This window comes from Podarcis pityusensis (genome assembly GCF_964106645.2).
Source record: "Podarcis pityusensis genome assembly, chromosome: 18".
Classification (NCBI taxonomy): domain Eukaryota; kingdom Metazoa; phylum Chordata; class Lepidosauria; order Squamata; family Lacertidae; genus Podarcis; species Podarcis pityusensis.
Window position 1 is genome coordinate 2,719,544 of NC_138043.1, and position 20,862 is coordinate 2,740,405.

General features: G+C 50.7%; 2 protein-coding genes and 1 long non-coding RNA gene across 3 annotated transcripts in view; 1 reads left to right on the plus strand and 2 right to left on the minus strand.

Annotated features, from left to right (window-relative positions):
* FGF22 (fibroblast growth factor 22) lies at positions 1 to 9,716 on the plus strand. Its single transcript, XM_080989246.1, has 3 exons — positions 1 to 475; positions 3,765 to 3,868; positions 5,472 to 9,716. The coding sequence occupies exons 1-3, from the start codon at positions 88 to 90 to the stop codon at positions 5,664 to 5,666; spliced, it is 687 nt and encodes a 228-aa protein (XP_080845372.1). The 5' UTR covers positions 1 to 87; the 3' UTR covers positions 5,667 to 9,716.
* On the minus strand, positions 530 to 2,639 carry LOC308467572. Its single transcript, XR_013981228.1, has 2 exons — positions 2,184 to 2,639; positions 530 to 1,922 (listed from the first exon to the last, which is right to left on the minus strand). It is a non-coding gene; the product is annotated as an uncharacterized lncRNA (long non-coding RNA).
* The window catches only part of RNF126 (ring finger protein 126), a 20,201-nt gene continuing 8,831 nt past the window's right edge, over positions 9,493 to 20,862 (minus strand). The window contains exons 2-9 of the mRNA XM_080989155.1: positions 19,151 to 19,209; positions 18,673 to 18,736; positions 17,774 to 18,018; positions 16,522 to 16,590; positions 16,329 to 16,398; positions 13,674 to 13,767; positions 11,673 to 11,788; positions 9,493 to 10,613 (exon numbers count right to left, since the gene is read on the minus strand). Coding sequence (XP_080845281.1) covers positions 10,455 to 10,613; positions 11,673 to 11,788; positions 13,674 to 13,767; positions 16,329 to 16,398; positions 16,522 to 16,590; positions 17,774 to 18,018; positions 18,673 to 18,736; positions 19,151 to 19,209 — 876 coding nt within the window. The 3' untranslated portion in view covers positions 9,493 to 10,454. The remainder of the gene's footprint in view (positions 10,614 to 11,672; positions 11,789 to 13,673; positions 13,768 to 16,328; positions 16,399 to 16,521; positions 16,591 to 17,773; positions 18,019 to 18,672; positions 18,737 to 19,150; positions 19,210 to 20,862) is intronic.

Here is a 20,862-nt window from a genome sequence, read left to right on the forward strand (position 1 = left end):
GAATCACAGATCTGCGGAGCTGGAAGGAGGGATCTCCAAATATCATCTAGTCCAACCCGCTACGAGCGCCATGACGCCGTTCGTAGGATGCTGACCATGCCCAACGGTGACCCGTGGGACCTCAGGCCTTGCCGCCGAATCCTTGCCAGGCAGCCTTCTGAAGCCTCATGGTGGCCCTCGCCCGAGAGCCGGGCGAAATTTTCTGGCATGGGTCACCAGGACCCACCGACTGCCCACGCTGCCTGGTGTTTTTTGCTGCTGGTCTGGCTTGCCAACTCCGCCCTGGGGCACGGAGACACGGCTTTGCAGCCGCACGGCGAGTATTGGTGGCCGAGGGGGGGCAGGCCCGCTCGCAGCTACCCCCACCTCCAGGGCGACGCGCGGAGGAGGCGGCTCTACTCGTCCACTCACTACTTCCTGCGCATCGGCGGGGACGGCAACGTCGACGGCACGCGTCGGGTCGAGTGTCCAGACAGTAAGTCTCGCTTGCATTTGATGCTTTCGAAGCTTCTGTTGTTGTTGTTGTTTAGTCATTTAGTCGTGTCCGCCTCTTCGTGACCCCCTGGACCAGAGCACGCCAGGCCCTCCTGTCTTCCACTGCCTCCCGCAGTTTGGTCAGACTCATGCTGGCCGCTTTGAGAACACTGTCCAACCATCTCGCCCTCTGTTGTCCCCTTCTCCTTGCGCCCTCCATCTTCCCCAACATCAGGGTCTTTTCCAGGGAGTCTTCTCTTCTCATGAGGTGGCCAAAGTCTTGGAGCCTCAGCTTCAGGATCTGTCCTTCCTGTGAGCACTCAGGGCTGATTTCCTTCAGAATGGAGAGGTTTGATCTTCTTGCAGTCCATGGGACTCTCAAGAGTCTCCTCCAGCACCAGAATTCAAAAGCATCCATTCTTCGGCCATCAGCCTTCTTGATGGTCCAGCTCTCACTTCCATACATCACTACTGGGAAAACCAGAGCTTGAACTATACGGACCTTTGTTGGCAAGGTGATGTCTCTGCTTTTTAAGATGCTGTCTAGGTTTGTCATTGCTTTTCACCCAAGAAGCAAGCGTCTTTTAATTTCGTGGCTGCTATCGCCATCTGCAGTGATCATGGAGCCCAAGAAAGTAAAATCTCTCAGCTTGCCGGTTCCTCCTCCAGGTGGATCACGTTTGGTCAAAACTCTCCACTATGACCTGTTCATCTTGGGTGCCCTGCTCGGCATAGTTCATAGCTTCTCTGAGTTATTCAAGCCCCTTCGCCACGGCAAGGCAGGGATCCATGAAGGGGAAGCAATCTTCTAGTCCTCATTAAAGCAGAAAAGTGCACTAGCGTCCCCAACGAAGCAAGCCTGGGGAGGAAAGAGTCAGGGATGTTTGGGGAAAACTTTGGTGTTCCAGATTTTGCCTGCCTCACATCCTCCCTGGGAGTTGTAGTTCAGCAGCGCCCGGTGCACTAGAGGTTCCCGATGCCAGCTTTAGGAGAGCAGAATCCTAATTTCAGATGCAGCGATGCTTCTGAATCGTGGCTGCTGAAACGAGAGGACGGGAGAGTTCTCTTGTGTTCGAATCCTGACAGGTTTCCCGCTTTGAGAACAGGTCTAGTCGTTTCTGATGTTCCTCACTTTTGAAGCAAAGCTAGCATCTTAAACCAATGGAGTAAGCTCCTTTGGGGTTCACCTCCGAGTCGACACCGTTAGCAAATGCACTCTGAACGGGCGAAACTTCCAGTTGCCAAATCAGTTTAGTGTCGGTTTTTACGGATAAGGAAGTTGCACAAGTCCTGGCGGTTCTGCAGAGACGTGTGACTGATTATTCAGAGTTTGTTTGTTTTTTTAAAATTGCAGTCTGTATGACCTCAGAGGTCCTCGCATCACAATGACTTGACTTTTTTCATGCTTCAGAGAGAGCGCAGAATCCAAAACTGTGTTGGGGGACAGACTTACCGTATTTTTAGCTCTATAAGACGCACCAGACTACAAGATGCACCTAGTTTTTGGAGGAGGAAAACAAGAAAAAAGATATTCTGAATCTCAGAAGCCAGAAGAGCAAGAGGGATCGCTGCGCAGCGAAAGCAGCAATCCCTCTTGCTGTTCTGGCTTCTGGGATAGCTGCGCAGCCTGCATTCGCTCCGTAAGACGCACACACATTTCCCCTTACTTTTCAGGAGGGAAAAAGTGAGTCTTATAGAGCAAAACATACGGTAAGCTCTAAGTTGTAGGTCAAAGCTCTCAGTTTCCAACTCCAGTTAAACTCCAGTTTTTCTGTAAGATCCTGGCCCCTTCGTCTGCAATCGCAACCAGGGCTAACGATCAATATATTGTCCGCAACCGGTTTGAGGTCCCTGTTGTGCTATTGGTTCCATCATTTCTGACCTGCCAATATATTGCAAATTGTTATACGTGTGTGCGAAAGATTCACGGAAACCGTGAAGCCAGCCAACGCGTCTACGAAGCTCCCTCCTTATTCCAGACGTTGCGATATATCGGTATATCGCCGCGTTCAGCCGGGGATAGATCACAAATCTGAAAACCAGATTATCGCCCAGCCCTAACCGGAGGCGTCAAACTCTGCTTCTCTGCCACGAGAAATAAATGTGAAGCAGGGGAGTTTTGTTTTTTAAAAGAATTTATTTCCCACCTTTTCCCATAAGGAGCTCAAGGCAACGTACTTGGTCCCTCCCCCCCCCCCCCGCTTCTCATTTTATCCTCCAAACAACCCTGTCAGGTAGTTCAGGCTGAGAGAGACAGCGGTTGCTCCATGGTCACCCAGGAAAGTGGGAATTTGAACCCAGGTCCTTCCCCAACTCTCTAACCACTACACCACACTGCCTCTCTGAGGCATCCCTCACTAGTGCTCACCTGCAATAATCTGCGTGCATTTTTAGGGGGTTAATAAGTCTCGCTCTTTTTTTGGTTGCCTACAAGATGACGATGCTTTAAGAAAGGACAACACAGCCATAGTCATTAATGACAACTTTGCAACAATGCATAATCACCAACAACAACAACTTTGCAGCAATAACAACATCCTCCTAAAGCTGTCCTCAGGGTAAGGTAAAGGTAAAGGGACCCCTGACCATCAGGTCCAGTCGTGGCCGACTCTGGGGTTGCGGCACTCATCTCGCTTTACTGGCCGAGGGAGCCGGCGTACAGCTTCCAGGTCATGTGGCTAGCAGGACTAAGCCGCTTCTGGCAAACCAGAGCAGTGCACAGAAACGCCGTTTACCTTCAGGTTACATACACTTCAGGTTACAGACTCCGCTAACCCAGAAATATTGCTTCAGGTTAGGAACTTTGCTTCAGGATGAGAACAGAAATCGTGCTCCAGCAGCGCAGCATAAGAAGGAGGCCCCATTAGCTAAAGTGGTGCTTCAGGTTAAGAACAGTTTCAGCTTAAGAACGGACCTCCGGAAGGAATTAAGTACTTAACCCGAGGTACCACTGTATTTTAGGCAAGTGTCCACAAAAATGAATATAATCGTGAATAAAACTGCAAACAAAAAAAAGTGTTTTTATTGGGATGAATTCAAACCGAAACGCCGAAGGATTTCCGCGAGGATATTTTAAAAAAAAAAACCACAAATCGCTGCAGATGTTCAGAGAGCTAAATCGAAGAAAAGTTACATATGGGGAGAAAACAAAACGGACATTTCCTTCCGTCTCTTAACTCTGGGGCTCTTCTGGCCTACCTCACTAGGTTGTCGTAAACGAGGAGAAGGAATTTAAGTGCAATTTTTAAAAATCAGAAATAAATTAAGGGCTTTTCCCCCGTCTCTTCCAGATATCGTGGAGATCCGATCTGTGCATGCAGGGATCGTGGCCATCAGGTCAGTCCACAGCGGGTTCTACTTAGCGATGAACAGAAAGGGGAAGCTCTACGGCACGGTAAATATTCACAGCAGCGTCTCCTGCAAAACAGCGCCCTGCTGTCAATCGGCTGCTGTCACCCTGTTAGGCGGGTGACACCAGTTGATGCGATGGGGCGAGATTTAGTTCTGCAGAGTCCTCCCCGCATCCACAATGGGTCAACCGGGGGAACCCATGTAATTAATAATAATAATAATAATAATAATAATAATAATAATAATTTATTTATACCCCGCCCATCTGGCTGAGTCTCCCCAGCCACTCTGGGCAGCTCCCAATCACATGTTAAAAACAATACAGCATTAAATATGAAAAACCTCCCTAAACAGGGCTGCCTTCAGATGTCTTTTAAAGATAGGATAACTGCTTATTTCCTTGACATCTGAAGGGTGTTCCACAGGGTGGGCGCCACCACCGAGAAGGCCCTCTGTCTGGTTCCGTGCAACCTCACTTCTCGCAGAGAGGGAACCACCAGAAGGCCCTCGGTGCTGGACCTCTGTGTCCAGGATGGACGATGGGGGTGCGGACGCTCCTTCAGGTATACTGGGCCGTTTAGGGCTTTCAAGGTCAACCCCAACACTTTGAATTGTGCTCGGAACGTACTGGGAGCCAATGCAGATCTCTCAGGACCGGTGTTATGTGGTCTCGGCGGCCGCCCCCAGTCCCCAGTCTGGCTGCCGCATTCTGGATTAATTGCAGTTTCTGGGTCACCTTCAAAGGTAGCCCCACGTAGAGTGCATTGCAGTAGTCCAAGCGGGAGATAACCAGAGCATGCACCACTCTGGCCAGACAGTCTGCGGGAAGGGAGGGTCTCATCCTGCGTACCAGATGGAGCTGCCCTGGACACAGAATTGACCTGTGCCTCCATGGACAGCTGTGGGTCCAAAATGACCCCCAGGCTGCGCACCTGGTCCTTCGGGGGCACAGCCACCCCATTCAGGACCAGGGAGTCCCTTGATGTCAGATGATTTGATAGCTGACTGGCCTTGCTCACCTGTCATGGTTGGGATTAGAGGGTAAGAGATAGATCTGTCCCACTGTGCCAAAAAGTTCCCCCTAGGACTGGTAGGCTCTGGGGCAGAGGCTGAACCCGGGAAGCTTTTGCATGCTCGGCCGTTGACGACTCACAGCCCTTCCCTGAGGATTCGGGCATATTACCCAAATCAGAAGCAAGAACATAGTCCTCATGGTTCCGTTTCGAAGCCGGTTTCGTAGGAACTGCCTTCTGCTAAACGACAAGGAGGCGTCTGCCTCAGCATTGTGCAAGCTGCAGCTGTCTGGGGGGCAGCCCAGATGTCAGGGATTAAAAGGGGAGGTCTCTTCTGCATGAAAGCAGTGACGGATTTAGGTATAAACTAAACAAGCTCTGGTTCGCGGGTGGCGCTGTGGGTTAAACCACAGAGCCTAGGGCTTGCCGATCAGAAGGTCGGCGGTTCACAAAAAACAACAGCAATTTGTTGTGGACAAAGGACAGCTGGACATATAAAGGGCCCCATTACCTTCAGGAGCTGAGGGCCGCATCAAACCTAAATCCGGCCCTGCTTGCAAAGGCAGGTGTCCTAACGTCCGAGTTGCGTCCGCCAGGCCAAAACCAACCTCCATCCTCCTTTTCTCTCTGCAGAAAGCGTACACCCCCAGCTGCAACTTCGTGGAGCGGATCGAAGAGAACGGCTATAACACTTACGCTTCCTTGCTCTGGCACCATGAGGGACGCCCCATGTTCCTCTCCCTCAACGCCAAGGGCGTCCCGCGAAAGGGGCCCAAGACCCGGAGACAGCACCTCTCAGCGCACTTTCTGCCCATGCTGGTCTCCTGACAGAGAGTTGGCAACACACCATGGACTCGTATTGCTTATCAAACGCCTTCTTATATTGAGTATTTAAAAACAACAGAAACTTTTGGGTGGGAGGGGGGTTATTTATTATTTTTGTACGAAAAATAAAGACATGCCGGCATTCGACGCCGGAATGGAAAATCCCAGGAGGTTTGTTGGCATCGCCTTCGTTGCTGTTTTCGGAGCTCAGCAAGGACAAAGTCTTGTTTACACCCTTGCAGGTCCACCCGGAATGTTTCGGGGAAAGGTGCTGCAAGGCTTTGGATGGAGGGCCTAAGGGACTAGCAGCAGGATCACCCAACCTCTGTTTAAAAACCTTCCATGAAGGAGGTAATAGGGCCGGGCGATATATCGGCCAGCACCGGTTCGAAGTCCGTATCATGATATCGGTTTTGTAGCTTTCGAGCTGGCAATATACAGTCGAACCCCAGCTCCTGAACGCCTCCGCTTCGGAACGTTTTGGCTCCCGGACGCCAAAAACCCGGAAGTACCGTATTTTTTGCTCTATAAGACTCACTTTTTCCCTGCTAAAAAGTAAGGGGAAATGTGTGTGCGTCTTACGGAGCGAATGCAGGCTGCGCAGCTATCCCAGAAGCCAGAACAGCAAGAGGGATTGCTGCTTTCACTGCGTAGCGATCCCTCTTGCTGTTCTGGCTTCTGAGATTCAGAATATTTTTTTTTCTTGTTTTCCTCCTCCCAAAACTAGGTGCGTCTTGTGGTCTGGTGCGTCTTATAGAGCGAAAAATATGGTAATTAGAACACAATGCACCCATCCCAAACCACTCCCTCTTGTTCCGATGTTCAGGAGTGTGTCCCTTTGCTTTCGTAGCCATAACAGCACCACATGGCAGACACAAAGTGGGGTGCGTTATCAGGGGGCTCAGGGGAACCCCAAAACCGTGAAACCAGCCAATTCCTTTCCATAGGTAAAGGTAAAGGGACCCCTGACCATTAGGTCCAGTCATGACCGACTCTGGGGTTGTGGCACTCATCTCGCTTTATTGGCCGAGGGAGCCGGCGTACAGCTTCCGGGTCATGTGGCCAGCAGGACTAAGCCGCTTCTGGCAAACCAGAGCAGCGCACGGAAACACCGTTTACCTTCCCGCCAGAGCGGTACCTATTTATCTACTTGCACTTTGACGTGCTTTCGAACGGCTAGGTTGGCAGGAGCAGGGACCGAGCAACGGGAGCTCACCCCAGCACGGGGATTCAAACCGCCGACCTTCTGATCGGCAAGTCCTAGGCTCCGTGGTTTAACCCACAGTGCCACCTGTGTCCTTTCCTTTACATAGCTTTGCCCTTATTTCAGACATTGTGATATATCGGTTTCTGTTGGTTCGGGTCTTCCCCTCCGGAGCAAGAGGTAAAAAACCGGCTCTAACTCCCACAGGGGAGGGCTGCCATACGTCCGGAATTTCTCAGGATTCAAACAGCGATAATAGGACCCAGGGGGCGGAATTTGGAATAATCGGCACAGCGTCTGGGGTTTCTGCTAACAGAACCAGGAAGCGTGTGTTTGGGTATCAATTTTTGCATTTGGGGGGGCGAATTCTCCCCAAAAAGCTCAATAACTTTTTTTGGGATTCCCTCCCCCACAAAAGCTTTTGTGTCCCGATTTTGACACAACCCTACCATAGGGTTGATGGGAGAGCTGAGAGTTTAGGAACCTGCAGAGGGGCTCACAGATATTCTCCCCCCCCCCCCCCAATATCAGTGCCTCAAGAGAGACTGTCACTTGCAAGAAATGGGTGAATGCGTCAGTTTGGGAGAGACAATCTCTCCTGTCACTAGACTCCCCAACCAAATAAGCAAAACACAACACAAAGGAATACGGAGAAATACAGAATATCAGCTCAAGCAACCCTGTATGCAACTATATAGGAAAAGGTAAAGGGACCCCTGACCACGAGGTCCAGTCGTGGCCGACTCTGGGGTTGCGGTGCTCATCTCGCTTTACTGGCCGAGGGAGCCCACGTACAGCTTCTGGGTCATGTGGCCAGCAGGACTAAGCCGCTTCTGGCGAACCAGAGCAGCGCACGGAAATGCCATTTACCTTCCCGCCAGAGCGGTACCTATTTATCTACTTGCACTTTGAGGTGCTTTCGAACTGCTAGGTGGGCAGGAGCAGGGACCGAGCAACGGGAGCTCACCCCGTCATTGCGGGGATTCAAACCGCTGACCATCCGATCGGCAAGTCCTAGGCCCTGTGGTTTAACCCACAGCGCCACCCACGTCCCATGCAAGTTTGGCGAGTTTTTGCTATTTATTTTGTGCTTTCGTTTTTGAGGCTTTTTCAGTTAATTTGTTTTTGTGGCTGTGTGGAACCCAGTTCAGCTACTGATTGATTGATTGTGTGACTGCGGACATGGATTAAAAAAAAACCCATTCAAACAATGACTATCATCAGTGCAGGTAAGAAAAAAAAATGTTTTAATTTTTTTTCATCTACAATACAGTGGTACCTCGGTTTATGAACTTAATCCGTTTCGGAAGTCCGTTCTTAAACCAAAACCGTTCTTAAACCAAGGCGCACTTTCCCTAATGAGGCCTCCCGCCGCTGGTGCCCTTCCACCGTTCGGCTTTCGTTCGTAGACAGAGGTAAAGTTCTCAAACCGGGACACTATTTCCGGTTTTGTGGACTTTGCAAACCAAATTGTTCTTAAACCGGACTGTTCTTAAACCGAGGTACCACTGTACTGTCTTACTTATTTTGTAGAACAGCCCATTGATTATTGCTTTCATTTTATGGATCGATGGTCTCGTTAGATAGTAACATTCATATTAAACTGCTGTTTTAGGGGTTGTTTTAAAAGCCTGGAACGGATTGATCCGTTCTGCGTTACTTTCTATCGGGAGGCGCGCCTTGGTTTTGGAACGCTTTGGTTTTGGAACGGAATTTCTGGAACGGATTAAGTTTGAGAACCAAGGTATCACTGTATTGTCTACAAGGTACACAGCAAATTAAAAATTTACATTTGGCGGGGAAACAGACGGTTCGTGACGTCACAGGTTTGGGCCAATACGCCGAGACTCCTGAGCTTGTGGAACCCCCAGCTCCAGAGGCCGTCTATTTGGATTCCTAGGCTCTATCTATGGGGGAATTTGGCCACTGCGAGGGCAAAAGGCTGGACCACATGGGCCACTGGCCTCTGATCCAGCAGATCAAGTTTCTAGTCCCCATGAAGGGCTGATCTGAACTACAAAATGGTGATTTTCTTGAGTTAAAATGAGACCATCCCTAAATGTATTTTGGGGGTGAAAGCACTGATTATTATTATTTTTTAAATAAAGTATTTTCTACACGGACTGTGAATCTCTCGCAGCCCTAACCGAAGATGTTCAAGCTTCTAGTCCCTGTGAAGGAGCAATTTAAACAGGAAACCTAAGAGAACCAGGGTACCACTGTAGAGACATTCCCTCCGGAAGAGAAGAATTGCTTCTTCTAAGAACCGGGACATCCCTGCAGATGTAAAAGGACTTTCAACTCCTATTGTTGCTTGCCAACATGGATGACAGCGGGGGATCAAGAAGATGTCAAGTTGGCCATCCCCGACTTAGATCTGAGGCCTGATTTTTCCATTCCAGGACAAGTTCATAGATCATAGTGTTGGAAGGGACCACAAATGCCGTGCAACGCAGGAATCTTTCGTCCAACTTGGGGCTCGGACCCACGGCCCTGAAATTCAGACTCTCACGCTCCACCGACTGAGGGTTTCTCCCAAGAAGGCGATAAAATTAGGCCACCGTGTCAAATCAGGCGTTTATAACTCGAAGATGCGGGAACGAACCCAAACATGCGTGTACAGGATCCGAGCTGAAATGTCCGTTTATTTCAACAGCAGTAATAATTTAACATTATAAAAACCCCTTTCTCAACGCCGGGCTGCCCAAAAAAGAAAAAAAAAGGGGGGGGGGAGGGAAAGGGTGATGTTAAAACAGGGGAGGGAGCGGGGCAGAGGAAACTAACGAGTCTGAAAATGTGGGTCCGGTTGTTAGGGTATGCTTTCCGCACACGACCTGTCCCGTCCCCCCCCCCAAAAAAAACCCTTCCTTGGCTGGCTTTCTTTCTCCCAGCTAGGAAGTAGAAAAATCCATTAGGTTGGGACAGGAGGGAAGAGGGAACGTCAAAAGGCTTGAGGAACTGAAAAGAGACCCCCCTCAAAAAAGATGGTCAAAATGCTTTAAAAAAAAACAAACCAAGCTACTAACAGAAACGATTTCCGCTCAAAAAAAAAAAAAAAAAAAAAGGAGAAAACCCAAAAAAGTCTCACTTCAGTGCTTCCACGTTCCTTTGCCGGGTTTTTCCACAAAGAGTCCTCGTTTTTTTAAAAAGGGTGGGCTTCCCTCGTACCCCCCGCACCCACCCCGGAGGAAACAAAACGGGAGAGTGCCCGAAACACCCTTGCGGGGGGGGGGGCGAAGAGACAAGGGTGTGTGTTTGTGTGTGTGCGCGAAGGACCTCGGTGTCATCGCGGTTCAAGGGGGAAATATGTCGTGGGGGGGGGTCGCGTTCTGCTTCCCCTGCCCCACACCCTGCCCCCTTTGCTCTGTGTTCCAGGGCTGGGGGGGGGTTCCTCTCCCATTCCCACCCCTCCACAGACAGCCGCCCGCCCCCCCCAGTTTCGCCAGGTGGGGAGGAAGAGGGCGAGGCGACAAAAGGGGCGCGAGAGCAGCGACGTTTTTGTTTCGTTTTTTGCTTGCGATCGAAAGGTGTGTTTCGTTTTCCGACCCGACTCCCCCCCCAAAACCTCCCGCCCCGCCGTTCCGCTCTCACGAGTTGTTCGCCGCGTTCTCGTTACTCGGCGAGCTAGAGGAGGAGGAGGAGGAGGAGGAAGACGAGGAGGCGAAGTTCATCGCCGAGAGTCCCGGGGGGTTGGTGGCAGTGTTCTGTCCGCTGAGGCTCTTCCGGCAGACGGGGCAGGTGTCGTGCTGGAACGAAACGCGAAAAGGGAGAAATTGAGACGGGCCGTCGCTTCCGTAGACGCCCGGTCTAATTTCTAACACTGGCACTTGACTAATAATAATGATTTATTATTTATACCCCGCCCAATGGGACGCGGGTGGCGCTGTGGGTTAAACCACAGAGCCTAGGACTTGCCGATCAGAAGGTCGGAGGTTCGAATCCCCGCAATGACAGGGTGAGCTCCCGTTGCTCGGTCCCTGCTCCTGCCAACCTAGCAGTTCGAAAGCACGTCAAAGTGCAAGTAGATCAATAGGTACTGCTCTGGTGAGAAGGTAAACGGCGTTTCCGTGCGCTGCTCTGGTTCGCCAGAAGCAGCTTAGTCCTGCTGGCCACATGACCCGGAAGCTGTACGCCGGCTCCCTCAGCCAGTAAAGCGAGATGAGCGCCGCAACCCCAGAGTCGGCCGCGACTGGACCTAATGGTCAGGGCTCCTTCTTTTTCACCAGCCACTCTGGGCGGCTTCCAATTGAGTGTTAAAAACAATACAGCATCAAAGATTAAAAGCTTCCCTAAACAGGGCTGCCTTCAGGTGTCTTTTAAAAATAGGATAGCTGCTTATCTCCTTGACATTTGACAGGAGGGCGTTACACAGGGCGGGGGCCACCACCGAGAAGGCCCTCTGTCTGGTTCCCTGTAATCTTGCTTCTCACAGCGAGGGAACCGCCAGAAGGCCCTCAGCGCTGGACCCCACACTTGCCCTATCCAAACAATGACCATCATCAGTGCAGGTAAGGGAAAAAACTGGTTTTAATTTTGTCTTGTTTATTTTATAGCACAGTGCATTGATTCTCGCGTTCGTTTCTTGGATCAATGGTCTCGTTAGATAGTAAAACTCATGTAAAATTGCTGTTTTAGGGGTTGTCTTTGAAAGTCCGGAATGGAATAATCTGTTTTGCATGACTTTCTATGGGAAAGCAGCGCGCCTTGGTTTTGGACCGCTTTGGTTTTGGAACGGACTTCCTGAAGGGATTCAGTTTGAGAACCAAGGTGCCACTGTATTGAAATTCTCTCTCTTCGCGACTCACCTGCTCCAGCCATGGAACTATGCAGCCGTCGTGGAACAAGTGATTACAGGGCAACTGCCGCACGCTCTCGCCCGCTTCATAATCTTCCTTACAGACGGGACACTCCAGACCGGAACCTGCGGTTGCAGAACAAGGAACCTTGGGTTGATTTACTGGCCCACGTTGCAATAAATAAACAAAGAAATAAAAAGGGGGGAGGGGAAAAACCTGGCAAAAGAAGCAACGACGTTTTGTGCGGTTGTGGGCACACTTTTCCTTCCACGTGGGCTGGGAGATTTGTGATCCTTAAAAAATATTTACAGCCCTGCTCCCCCGGAATTTCCACAACAGTCAAGTGAAACACTCTCTGGCCCCCACCATGAATTTACTTGAATTTAACTGGAGTTATATATGGTACAGAGACACGGGTGGTGCTGTGGGTTAAACCACAGAGCCTAGGGCTTGCCGATCAGAAGGTCGGTGGTTCGAATCCCCGCAATGACAGGGTGAGCTCCCGTTGCTCGGTCCCTGCTCCTGCCAACCTAGCAATTCGGAAGCACGTCAAAGTGCAAGTAGATAAATAGGTACCGCTCCGGTGGGAAGGTAAACGGCGTTTCCGTGCGCTGCTCTGGTTCGCCAGAAGCGGCTTAGTCCTGCTGGCCACATGACCCGGAAGCTGTATGCCGGCTCCCTCGGCCAATAAAGTGAGATGAGCGCCGCAACCCCAGAGTCGGCCACGACTGAACCTAACGGTCAGGGGTCCCTTTACCTTTTTATATGCAGTACGATCGCATCCAGGGCCAGATTTAGGTTTGACGAGGCCCTCAGCTACTGAAGGTAATGGGGCCCTTTATATGTCCAGCTGTCCTTTGACCACAACAAACGGTCACTGTTTTTTTGTGCTGAATATATGCTATAGGTAATTTATGGACCTAATAGGTATCTCAAGCCATTTGCACATACAGAATGTAGGCACCCTATATATGGAAATGAGCAAACCAGTGATATTTTAGGGCAGGCATGGGCGAAACCTGGCCCTCCAGATGTTTGGGACTACAATTCCCATCATCCCTGACCACTGGTCCTGTTAGCTAGGGATGATGGGAATTGTAGTCCCAAAACAGCTGGAGGGCTGGAGTTTGCCTATGCCTGTTTTCGGGAGCAGGCGAGCAGGCGGGGCCTATGACTTACATCACAGGAGCCTACACAACACAAAACACTGTTGTTGTATGTTGTTTTATTTTGTTTTTATCTTATATTTTCTCTTCTATTATATTTATGTAAATCCGGCACTGATCGCGTCGTTTGCACAACCAACGTTTCGACCCCTGGTCCCTGGCCTCTGGCCGTGCCGCCGGCTCGACTGGATGAAGGGTTTAGAAAAGGGGGTGCGAGTCTGTTTTTGTGCAGAAACTGGCTCTGCTATGTCCCTTTTCCCCCCATCCCGAAGAATGCCCCCACGTTGACCCTGTCTGAAGTTACAAATGCCATATCTATCTATCTCAAAGGGCAAGAGGAAGAAATCAGCAAAACCAAGCATAAAAACAAGCGATGTCATGAGATGTTACCGTAGTTTTCACTCAATAAGACGCACCTAGTTTTTAGAGGAGGAAAGCCCCGGTTTTGGGGGGGATCAGTTCACAGTTTTTTTGCAAAGGGGAAAAGCCCCCTTTTTTGAGGATCAGCTCAAAGCGGTTGAGTTTACTTTGCAAAGGGGAAAAAATCCTGTTTTTATGGGGTTCAGCTCACAGTTCTGCAGCTTCTTCCCAGACAGATAATCTAATCAGCCAGTCACATGTCACTGGGGAAACAAACAGCCTCTGTCTGCAGAACATTCAGCAATGGAGGCCTGGGCAAGGGAGCCAGCGATCGACCACACATTCGCTCTATAAGACGCACAGACATTTCCCTTTACTTCTTAGGAGGATAAAAAAGTGCATCTTATGGAGTGAAAAATACGGTATATTTTGGGGGGAGGGAGTGAGAGGAGAAAAGAAACGCGGAAGAAAAAAAGAGACTAACCTACGTGTTCCTCTGTTATGTGGATCGTGGGGAGCGCTTGGATTTTCTCCTTGTCCGCCGGAGGAGGCCCCGTGTTCTCAAACTGATTCAGAAGCTGGAAGAGAACAGGGATGCGGGAGGTAAAGGTAAAGGTACCCCTGCCCATACGGGCCAGTCGTGTCCAACTCTAGGGTTGTGCGCCCATTTCACTTAAGAGGCCGGGGGCCAGCGCTGTCCGGAGACACTTCCGGGTCATGTGGCCAGCGTGACGAAGCTGCTCTGGCAAGCCAGCGCAGCACACGGAAACGCCGTTTACCTTCCCACTATAAAGCGGTACCTATTTATCTACTTGCACTTAAGGGTGCTTTCAAACTGCTAGGTGGGCAGGAGCTGGGACCGAAAGACGGGAGCTCACCCCGCCGCGGGGATTCGAACCGCCGACCATGCGATCGGCAAGCCCTAGGCGCTGAGGTTTTAACCACAGCGCCACCCGCGTCCGGGGATGCGGGAGAGAGTGAGGCAAAAGCCCCGAGATGCTTCGAGTCCTCGCCTTGTTGCAAAGGGGTGGGGATTCCAGATAATATCAAGAATTAACTTATTACTTGTACCCCGTCCATCCGGCTGGGCATCCCCAGCCACTCTGGGCGGCTCCCAACAGAATATTATAAACACGATAAAACATCTAACGTTAAAAGCTTCCCTCAACAGGGCTGCCTTCAGATGTCTTCTAAAAGTCAGATCGTTGTTTATCTCCTTGACATCTGCTGGGAGAGCGTTCCACAGGGCGGGACTACCAAAAACACCCTCTGGTTTTAACCTCTAATAAATAATAATAATTTATTTATACTCCGCCCACCTGGCTGGGTTTCCCCAGCCACTCTGGGCGCCTTCCAACAAAATATTAAAATACAGTAGTCCAAATGATAAAAGCTTCCCTAAACAGGGAATACCAAACCTACAACATAAAAAAACACACAAATTACGTAATAAATATAAGAACGGAAACAAAGCTATCATTTCCCAGTCCCAGAAACACATTTAAAAGGATATAGGGTGTCAATTAGCTGAAGACCCAGTGGAAGAGGAATGTTTTTGCCTGGTGTATAATGAAGGCGCCGGGTGAGACTCCCTGGGGAGAGCGTTCCACAGACGGGGAGCCACTGCAGAGAAGGCCCCGCTCTCGTGTTGCCACCCTCCGGACCTCTCGTGGAGGGGGCACACGAAGGAGGGCCTCAGAGGATGATCTCAGGGTCTGGGTAGGTTCATATGGGAAGAGGCGGTCCTTGAGGTATTGCGGACCTGAGCAGCTTAAGGCTTTATAGGTCAAAACCAGCACTTTGAATTGGGCCTGGAAACTGATCGGTAGCCAGTGCAGTCGGACCGGCATCGGGGTAATATGCTCAAACCGTCTTGCCTTCCGGTGAGCAATCTGGCCGCTGAATTCTACACTGGCTGAAGTTTCCGAACTGTCTCCAGAGACAGACCTACATAGAATGCGTTGCAGTAATCTAACCTTGAGGTTACCAGGGCACAGACAACAGTAGTTAGGCCGTCCCTGTCCAGATACCTACAGGACCGCCTCTCCTGGTATGTCCCACAGAGGAACTTACAATCTTCAAACAAAAACATCCTGAAGGCCACAGAGAGGTTAGGCTGGCCTCAACCAGAGCCAGGGCCTTTTCGGCTGTGGCTCCGATCTGGCGGAACGCTCTGCCACAAGAGACTAGGGCCCTGCGGGACTTGACATCTTTCCGCAGGGCCTGCAAGACAGAGCTGTTCCACCTAGCCTTTGACCAAGGCACAGCCTGACTCCCTCCTTTGGCAATCTTCACAGAACTCTAGCCCAATGGTTGCCACCAATTTGATTTGAATTAATTTTATAATGAAATGATTTTAGAATGTTGTATTATTTTATTGTTGTTAGCCGCCCCGAGCCCGGCTTCGGCTGGGGAGGGCGGGATATAAATAAAAATTATTATTATTTATTATAGGGGCTTAGCTGGGCCACCAGCCGAAGCTGATGGAAGGCACTCCGGGCCACTGAGGCCACCTGAGCCTGGAGCGACGGCAAAGGATCCAGGAGGACCCCCAAGCTATGAACCTGCTCCTTCAGGGGAAGTGTGACCCCATCCAGAGCAGGCTACCCCCCAGCCACCTGGTCTATGGGTCTGGGTCGGTTCATATGGACAGAGGCGATCTATGGCTATCAACCTTCCCCCACTTTTAGGCCTGAGAAGCTGAGATTCAATGGCAGCATGCTTCTGTACATGGAGATTTTATTTAACCTGGGCTTCTTGGTGGGCTAGCTACCGTATTTTTCGCTCTATAAGACGCACCAGACCACAAGACGCACCTAGTTTTTGGAGGAGGAAAACAAGGAAAAAAGATATTCTGAATCTCAGAAGCCAGAACAGCAAGAGGGATCGCTGCACAGTGAAAGCAGCAACCCCTCTTGCTGTTCTGGCTTCTGGGATAGCTGCGCAGCCTGCATTCGCTCCATAAGACGCACACACATTTCCCTTTACTTTTTATGAGGGGGAAAGTGAGTCTTATAGAGCAAAAAATACGGTAATTTTTATTTTAGTTTTGGAAACGCGGACAGTGTCTCCGCAGAAGACGGAAGCGACGCAGATTTCGAAACCAACGATTCCCCCCAGGAGGGCAGAGAGGTTTTACCTGGGTAATGATGGCGTCCAAGCCGTTGGCTCCCCAGGCGTAGTCCATCGGATTCGAATGCAGGACTCCCCTTCAGGAACGTAACGATAAATGGGGTTTGGGGGGGGGAGAAGCAGAGAGGAAGGGTTAAGATTTCCGCCGGGACCAAAAGGCCTCTGGGAAAAAGGACGGAGTGGGGGGGGCGGGAACTCACCAAGGCCCCACGCCTAGGTTCGGTATCGTGGTGGGGGCGATGATGCCGTTGACCAGTTGCTGAATGATTCTGCAGAAAGAGGAGGGAGGTGGAGAGAAGGAAAAGTGAGCCGACTGCCGGGAGAAAGAGGAAAACTCGCGAACGCCGCTCCTCAAGGCTTTGGGACTCCGACCCAGCACCAATCCTGACCATCGTATCTGTATCTTTTCTCTCATGCTCCATCTGCAGCTCTCAGTTCCATCAGGCGGGGCGGGAGGAAGGGGGGGGGAAATAGTGCCCGAAGTAAACCCGCAGATCAGACCATCTATGCTAGTCACTACAAATCTATGGGAGAAGCGCTTGCGGTCCTTCCTCCGCTTTCCCCCAATACAGTGGTGCCACGCAAGACGAAATTAATTCGTTCCGCGAGTTTTGTCGTCTTGCGGTTTTTTTCGTCTTGCGAAGCACGGTGTCGGGAAAGTTTTGGAAAAGCTTCAAAAATCACCAAAGTCTTTAAAAACCTCAAAAAAGGCTACCACACCGCGTTCTATGAGTTGCTCCTCGAAGTCAAGTCGCAACTGTATTAACGGCGTTAAGGAAAAGGAAACAAACTTGCAAGACGTTTCCGTCTTGCGAAGCAAGCCCATAGGGAAAATCGTCTTGCGAAGCAGCTCAGAAAACAAAAAACCCTTTCGTTTTGCGCGTTTTCCGTCTTGCGAGGCATTCGTCTTGCGAGGTACCACTGTATGGTTAGCCCTTGGAACACCTGCCGGCGCCTCCGCCTCCTCTGAACTGCTTTCTCCATGGTTGCCCTCGCTCTCCTCTCAGGGCTCCTCAGCAATTCATAGGCTATGCCAGGCTGCCCATCTCATCCGGGTCCTTCGTTGGCGCAACTGCAGTACGGCCTAGTGGGAGCGGTGGCGATGGACAGAGGGGAGGCCCCAGGCAGAGATGCCCAGTTCGGTGGCCGCGAGGAGGATGGCGGCGGAAGGGCCCGAGGCTCCCGCCAGTCCTGGTGGGGAGGGGCTCCCAGAGGCCGAGGCTGGTGAGAGGAGGCCGGAGGGGGGCGGGCCGGGCAGCCAAGCAACACAGTTGGAGCCTCCCTCCTCCCTGGCCGGCAGGGAGGGAGGGCGAGGAGCTGCTTCCTTTGAAACCCGGGAAATTTAAGGGACATATTCAATAAGTGACAGCAGCGGGACACGGCGCTGGGATAAGGGACTGTCCCGCCAAATAAGGGACGGTTGACAGCTATGCTGGAGTCGTGTCCTCTCACCCTTCCAGCGTGGGGACGCCTTCGTGCCTGCCGGCGGCCCTCCGCGCCGTGAACCTCGCCCGGGGCTGCCTGGTGCCGTATCTGTGCCGGGACTGGTGTTCCCTCTCGCGCCGGTTCTCCGCGTCCCGGTTGTCCTCGGGCTGAGCGTTGGACCCGAAGGCTGGGAACTCGAAGGTGTCGTCGATGATGCCAAAAGCAAACTGCCCGTAGCCCTGGGGCAGGGTGAATAAGTGCTGGTCGGCGTTCTGGAGCGGAAGGGGAGAGGGTCAGGGGCGTTGGGAAGACGCCTTGTCTACAGGTGCGAGGTTCTAGCTCCGCCTACTCCTGCCTCTGACCCCGCCTAGCGCTGGGACGCCCCGCCCCAGAAAGGTACGCTGCCCTCATTAATTCATCACCGTATTTTTCGCTCTATAAGACGCACCAGACCACAAGACGCTCCTAGTTTTGGGAGGAGGAAAACAAGAAAAAAATATTCTGAATCCCAGAAGCCAGAACAGCAAGAGGGATCGCTGCGCAGTGAAAGAAGCAATCCCTCTTGCTGTTCTGGCTTCTGGGATAGCTGCGCAGCCTGCATTCGCTCCATAAGACGCACACACGTTTCCCCTTACTTTTTAGGAGGGGAAAAGTGAGTCTTATAGAGCAAAAAATACGGTAATTTATATACAGCCCTATACCTGGAGGTCTCAGGGCGGTTCACAAAAAAGATCAGGCAGAGGCCTCTGCTTCCAGCCAAAGATAACCTCCACCGGGCAAAGCTAGTCGCCTGGAAATGACCCCAACTCACCCAAAGGCGAGTGGCTATTTTGCCAGCAACCCAACTCCATCCGTTCCCTCCCAGCTTCCAAATTCTGGCAAAAATGCGACAGTGCAGAATCGGCCTGCCACACTTGGTGCCTCACCTCGAACGGGTGCCTGCTCTGCTCGCTGGTCGACGCCGAAGAGTTGGATCCATTTTCGACGTTCCTGAAAAGATTTCGAAATAAAAGAGCGAGCTGAAGGCAAGCAGGCAAGAAAGCAGCGTCGACATTTGCTTAGAAAACACACCTCTAAGGCAGGAGAAACTCTGAACAAGTCTGGGTTTTTTTCTCTATCTCTCTCAAGGCTGCCGATTCCTTAATGTGGACTAGAAACTTGCAGAGAGCCTGTGCCCTTCAATCCGCGATTGGTCTTTGCTTGACAACAGTGGGGGCGTTAATTAAGGACTCGTCGTTCCTCTTCCTTGTCCCCCCAGGCTGTCTGCCCACAAGCTGTAGCCATCTGGGGGTCTGACCACCGCCCACTGCCCGAATGCAGCCTGAAAAGGGGACCCTGCCCTGGACCCAAAACTGCAAACCGGCAAAATCTCATTTTGTCCCCAATCAGAGAGTTGGGCTTTACCTAGGTTCTTCCGGCAACTCTTCGATAAAGCCAGATTCGCACCGCGGGCAGATGTAGTCCTGCAGGGGGGGGGGAAACAGTGCAAATCAGCTTTAGAAAACAACAACAATAAATGCACGCAATTAGGACTCTCTCGCACCCAGAGAAAGATGGGGCGCTTGCAAAATGTAACCCGCATTTAAGAATTGATGTTTGCCGTGACCAAGGCTTGTCCCTTTAAAAGGGCTGAGAACCTTCTTCCTTTTGCAAGGAGATTCCTTGCAAATGCTTACAGCAGTAATACTAATAATAATTCAAATTCAAATTTTATTAAATGGTCACAGACCAGGTTAACTCGTACAGCTAGTCAGCGAAGCATAACACCGGAAAAAACAAAGGACAATTTCAATACAGATTAGGCCATAACAGCAATTTGAAATTAGACAGCATAAATAAAATTAAGTATTTGCCTTCGCCTGCATATTGACATTGGAAAGCTCTTGTTTCCTGCGCCTAATAGCGGCTACACAGAATTTAGCAACATTGATCGTAATTTCAGGAACCTTATCTTCTGCCAAGGCTCTCATACGTTGGGGTTCTGGTACATTTTTAAGCTTTTGTAGAACTGGGGCAATAAAGGTCAGGCGTAGATCCTCGTAGTAACTACAGTGCAGCAATACATGCAGACTTGTTTCCACTTCCGATGAGCCACATGGGCAAACACGTGATTCATATGGTTTGCCCTCATATCTGCCTAGCAGCAGGGCAGAGGGCAGAACGTTAAATCTGGCCAGGGTAAAGGAGTGTCTGTACTTAGGTATTTGTAAATCAGCCAGATAATTTGCGGGTGAGAACCCTCTTCCAAAGTCTCTAATTGTGGCATGTTTATCCATTTTGCCCATATGACATTGCAGCTCTATGTCCCTAATGCGTTGGAGCACTTGACTTCTGGCTCTCTCATATCCTGCCGCTATCAAGATCTGCGGGGAGAATCCCAAGCTTCTTATCTTTTCAAACAGGGAAGCTTTCCAGGTAGAATGAAAGGTGTCTAAGAGTGTTAAAGGAGCCAAACCGGCCGGGAAAAAAATAAGTTTTAACCAGTAGTGTATCTTTAGAATCCACAACCGCACGTTAACGGGTGGTTGTCCAACTTCTAAGCGGACAGCTATATTAGATACACAGGGGGGGATCCCCAATAAACACCGATAGAATTTTGTTTGAAATGCCTCCATAGGCGCAAAATTTTTAAAACTGCAAACCTGGGATCCATAAGTGAGTTGTGGGTACTAATAATAATAATAATAATAATAATAATTTATTTATACCCTGCCCATCTGGCTGGGTTTCCCCAGCCATTCTGGGCGGCTTCCAACAAAATATTAAAAATACAATAAAACTCCAAACATTAAAAGCTTCCCTAAACAGGGCTGCCTTCAGATGTCTTCTAAAAGCCAGATAGTTGTTTATTTCCTCGACATCTGAACGGAGGGCGCCACCACCGAAAAGGCCCTTCGCCTGGTTCCCTGTAACCTCGCTTCTTGCAGGGAGGGAACCGTCAGAAGGCCCTCGGAGCTGGACCCCGGTGTCCGGGCTGAACGATGGGGGTGGAGGGCTGGGTGATGTATCTGCGAATCGTCCCGAAACCGGTTCGAAATCGACATGGCGGTGTCGATTTCGGAATTCCAGACCAGGCTATATACAGCGAATCGTCGGCGTTTCGCGCAAGGCCTCCT

Bases quoted from the DNA above. Each gene is read 5' to 3' on its own strand.
- FGF22 (XM_080989246.1), top strand. From the start codon at position 88: ATGCTGACCATGCCCAACGGTGACCCGTGGGACCTCAGGCCTTGCCGC. The intron at 476-3,764 runs GTAAGTCTCGCT...CGTCTCTTCCAG, and splicing joins TCGGGTCGAGTGTCCAGACA to ATATCGTGGAGATCCGATCT. The intron at 3,869-5,471 runs GTAAATATTCAC...TTCTCTCTGCAG, and splicing joins AGGGGAAGCTCTACGGCACG to AAAGCGTACACCCCCAGCTG.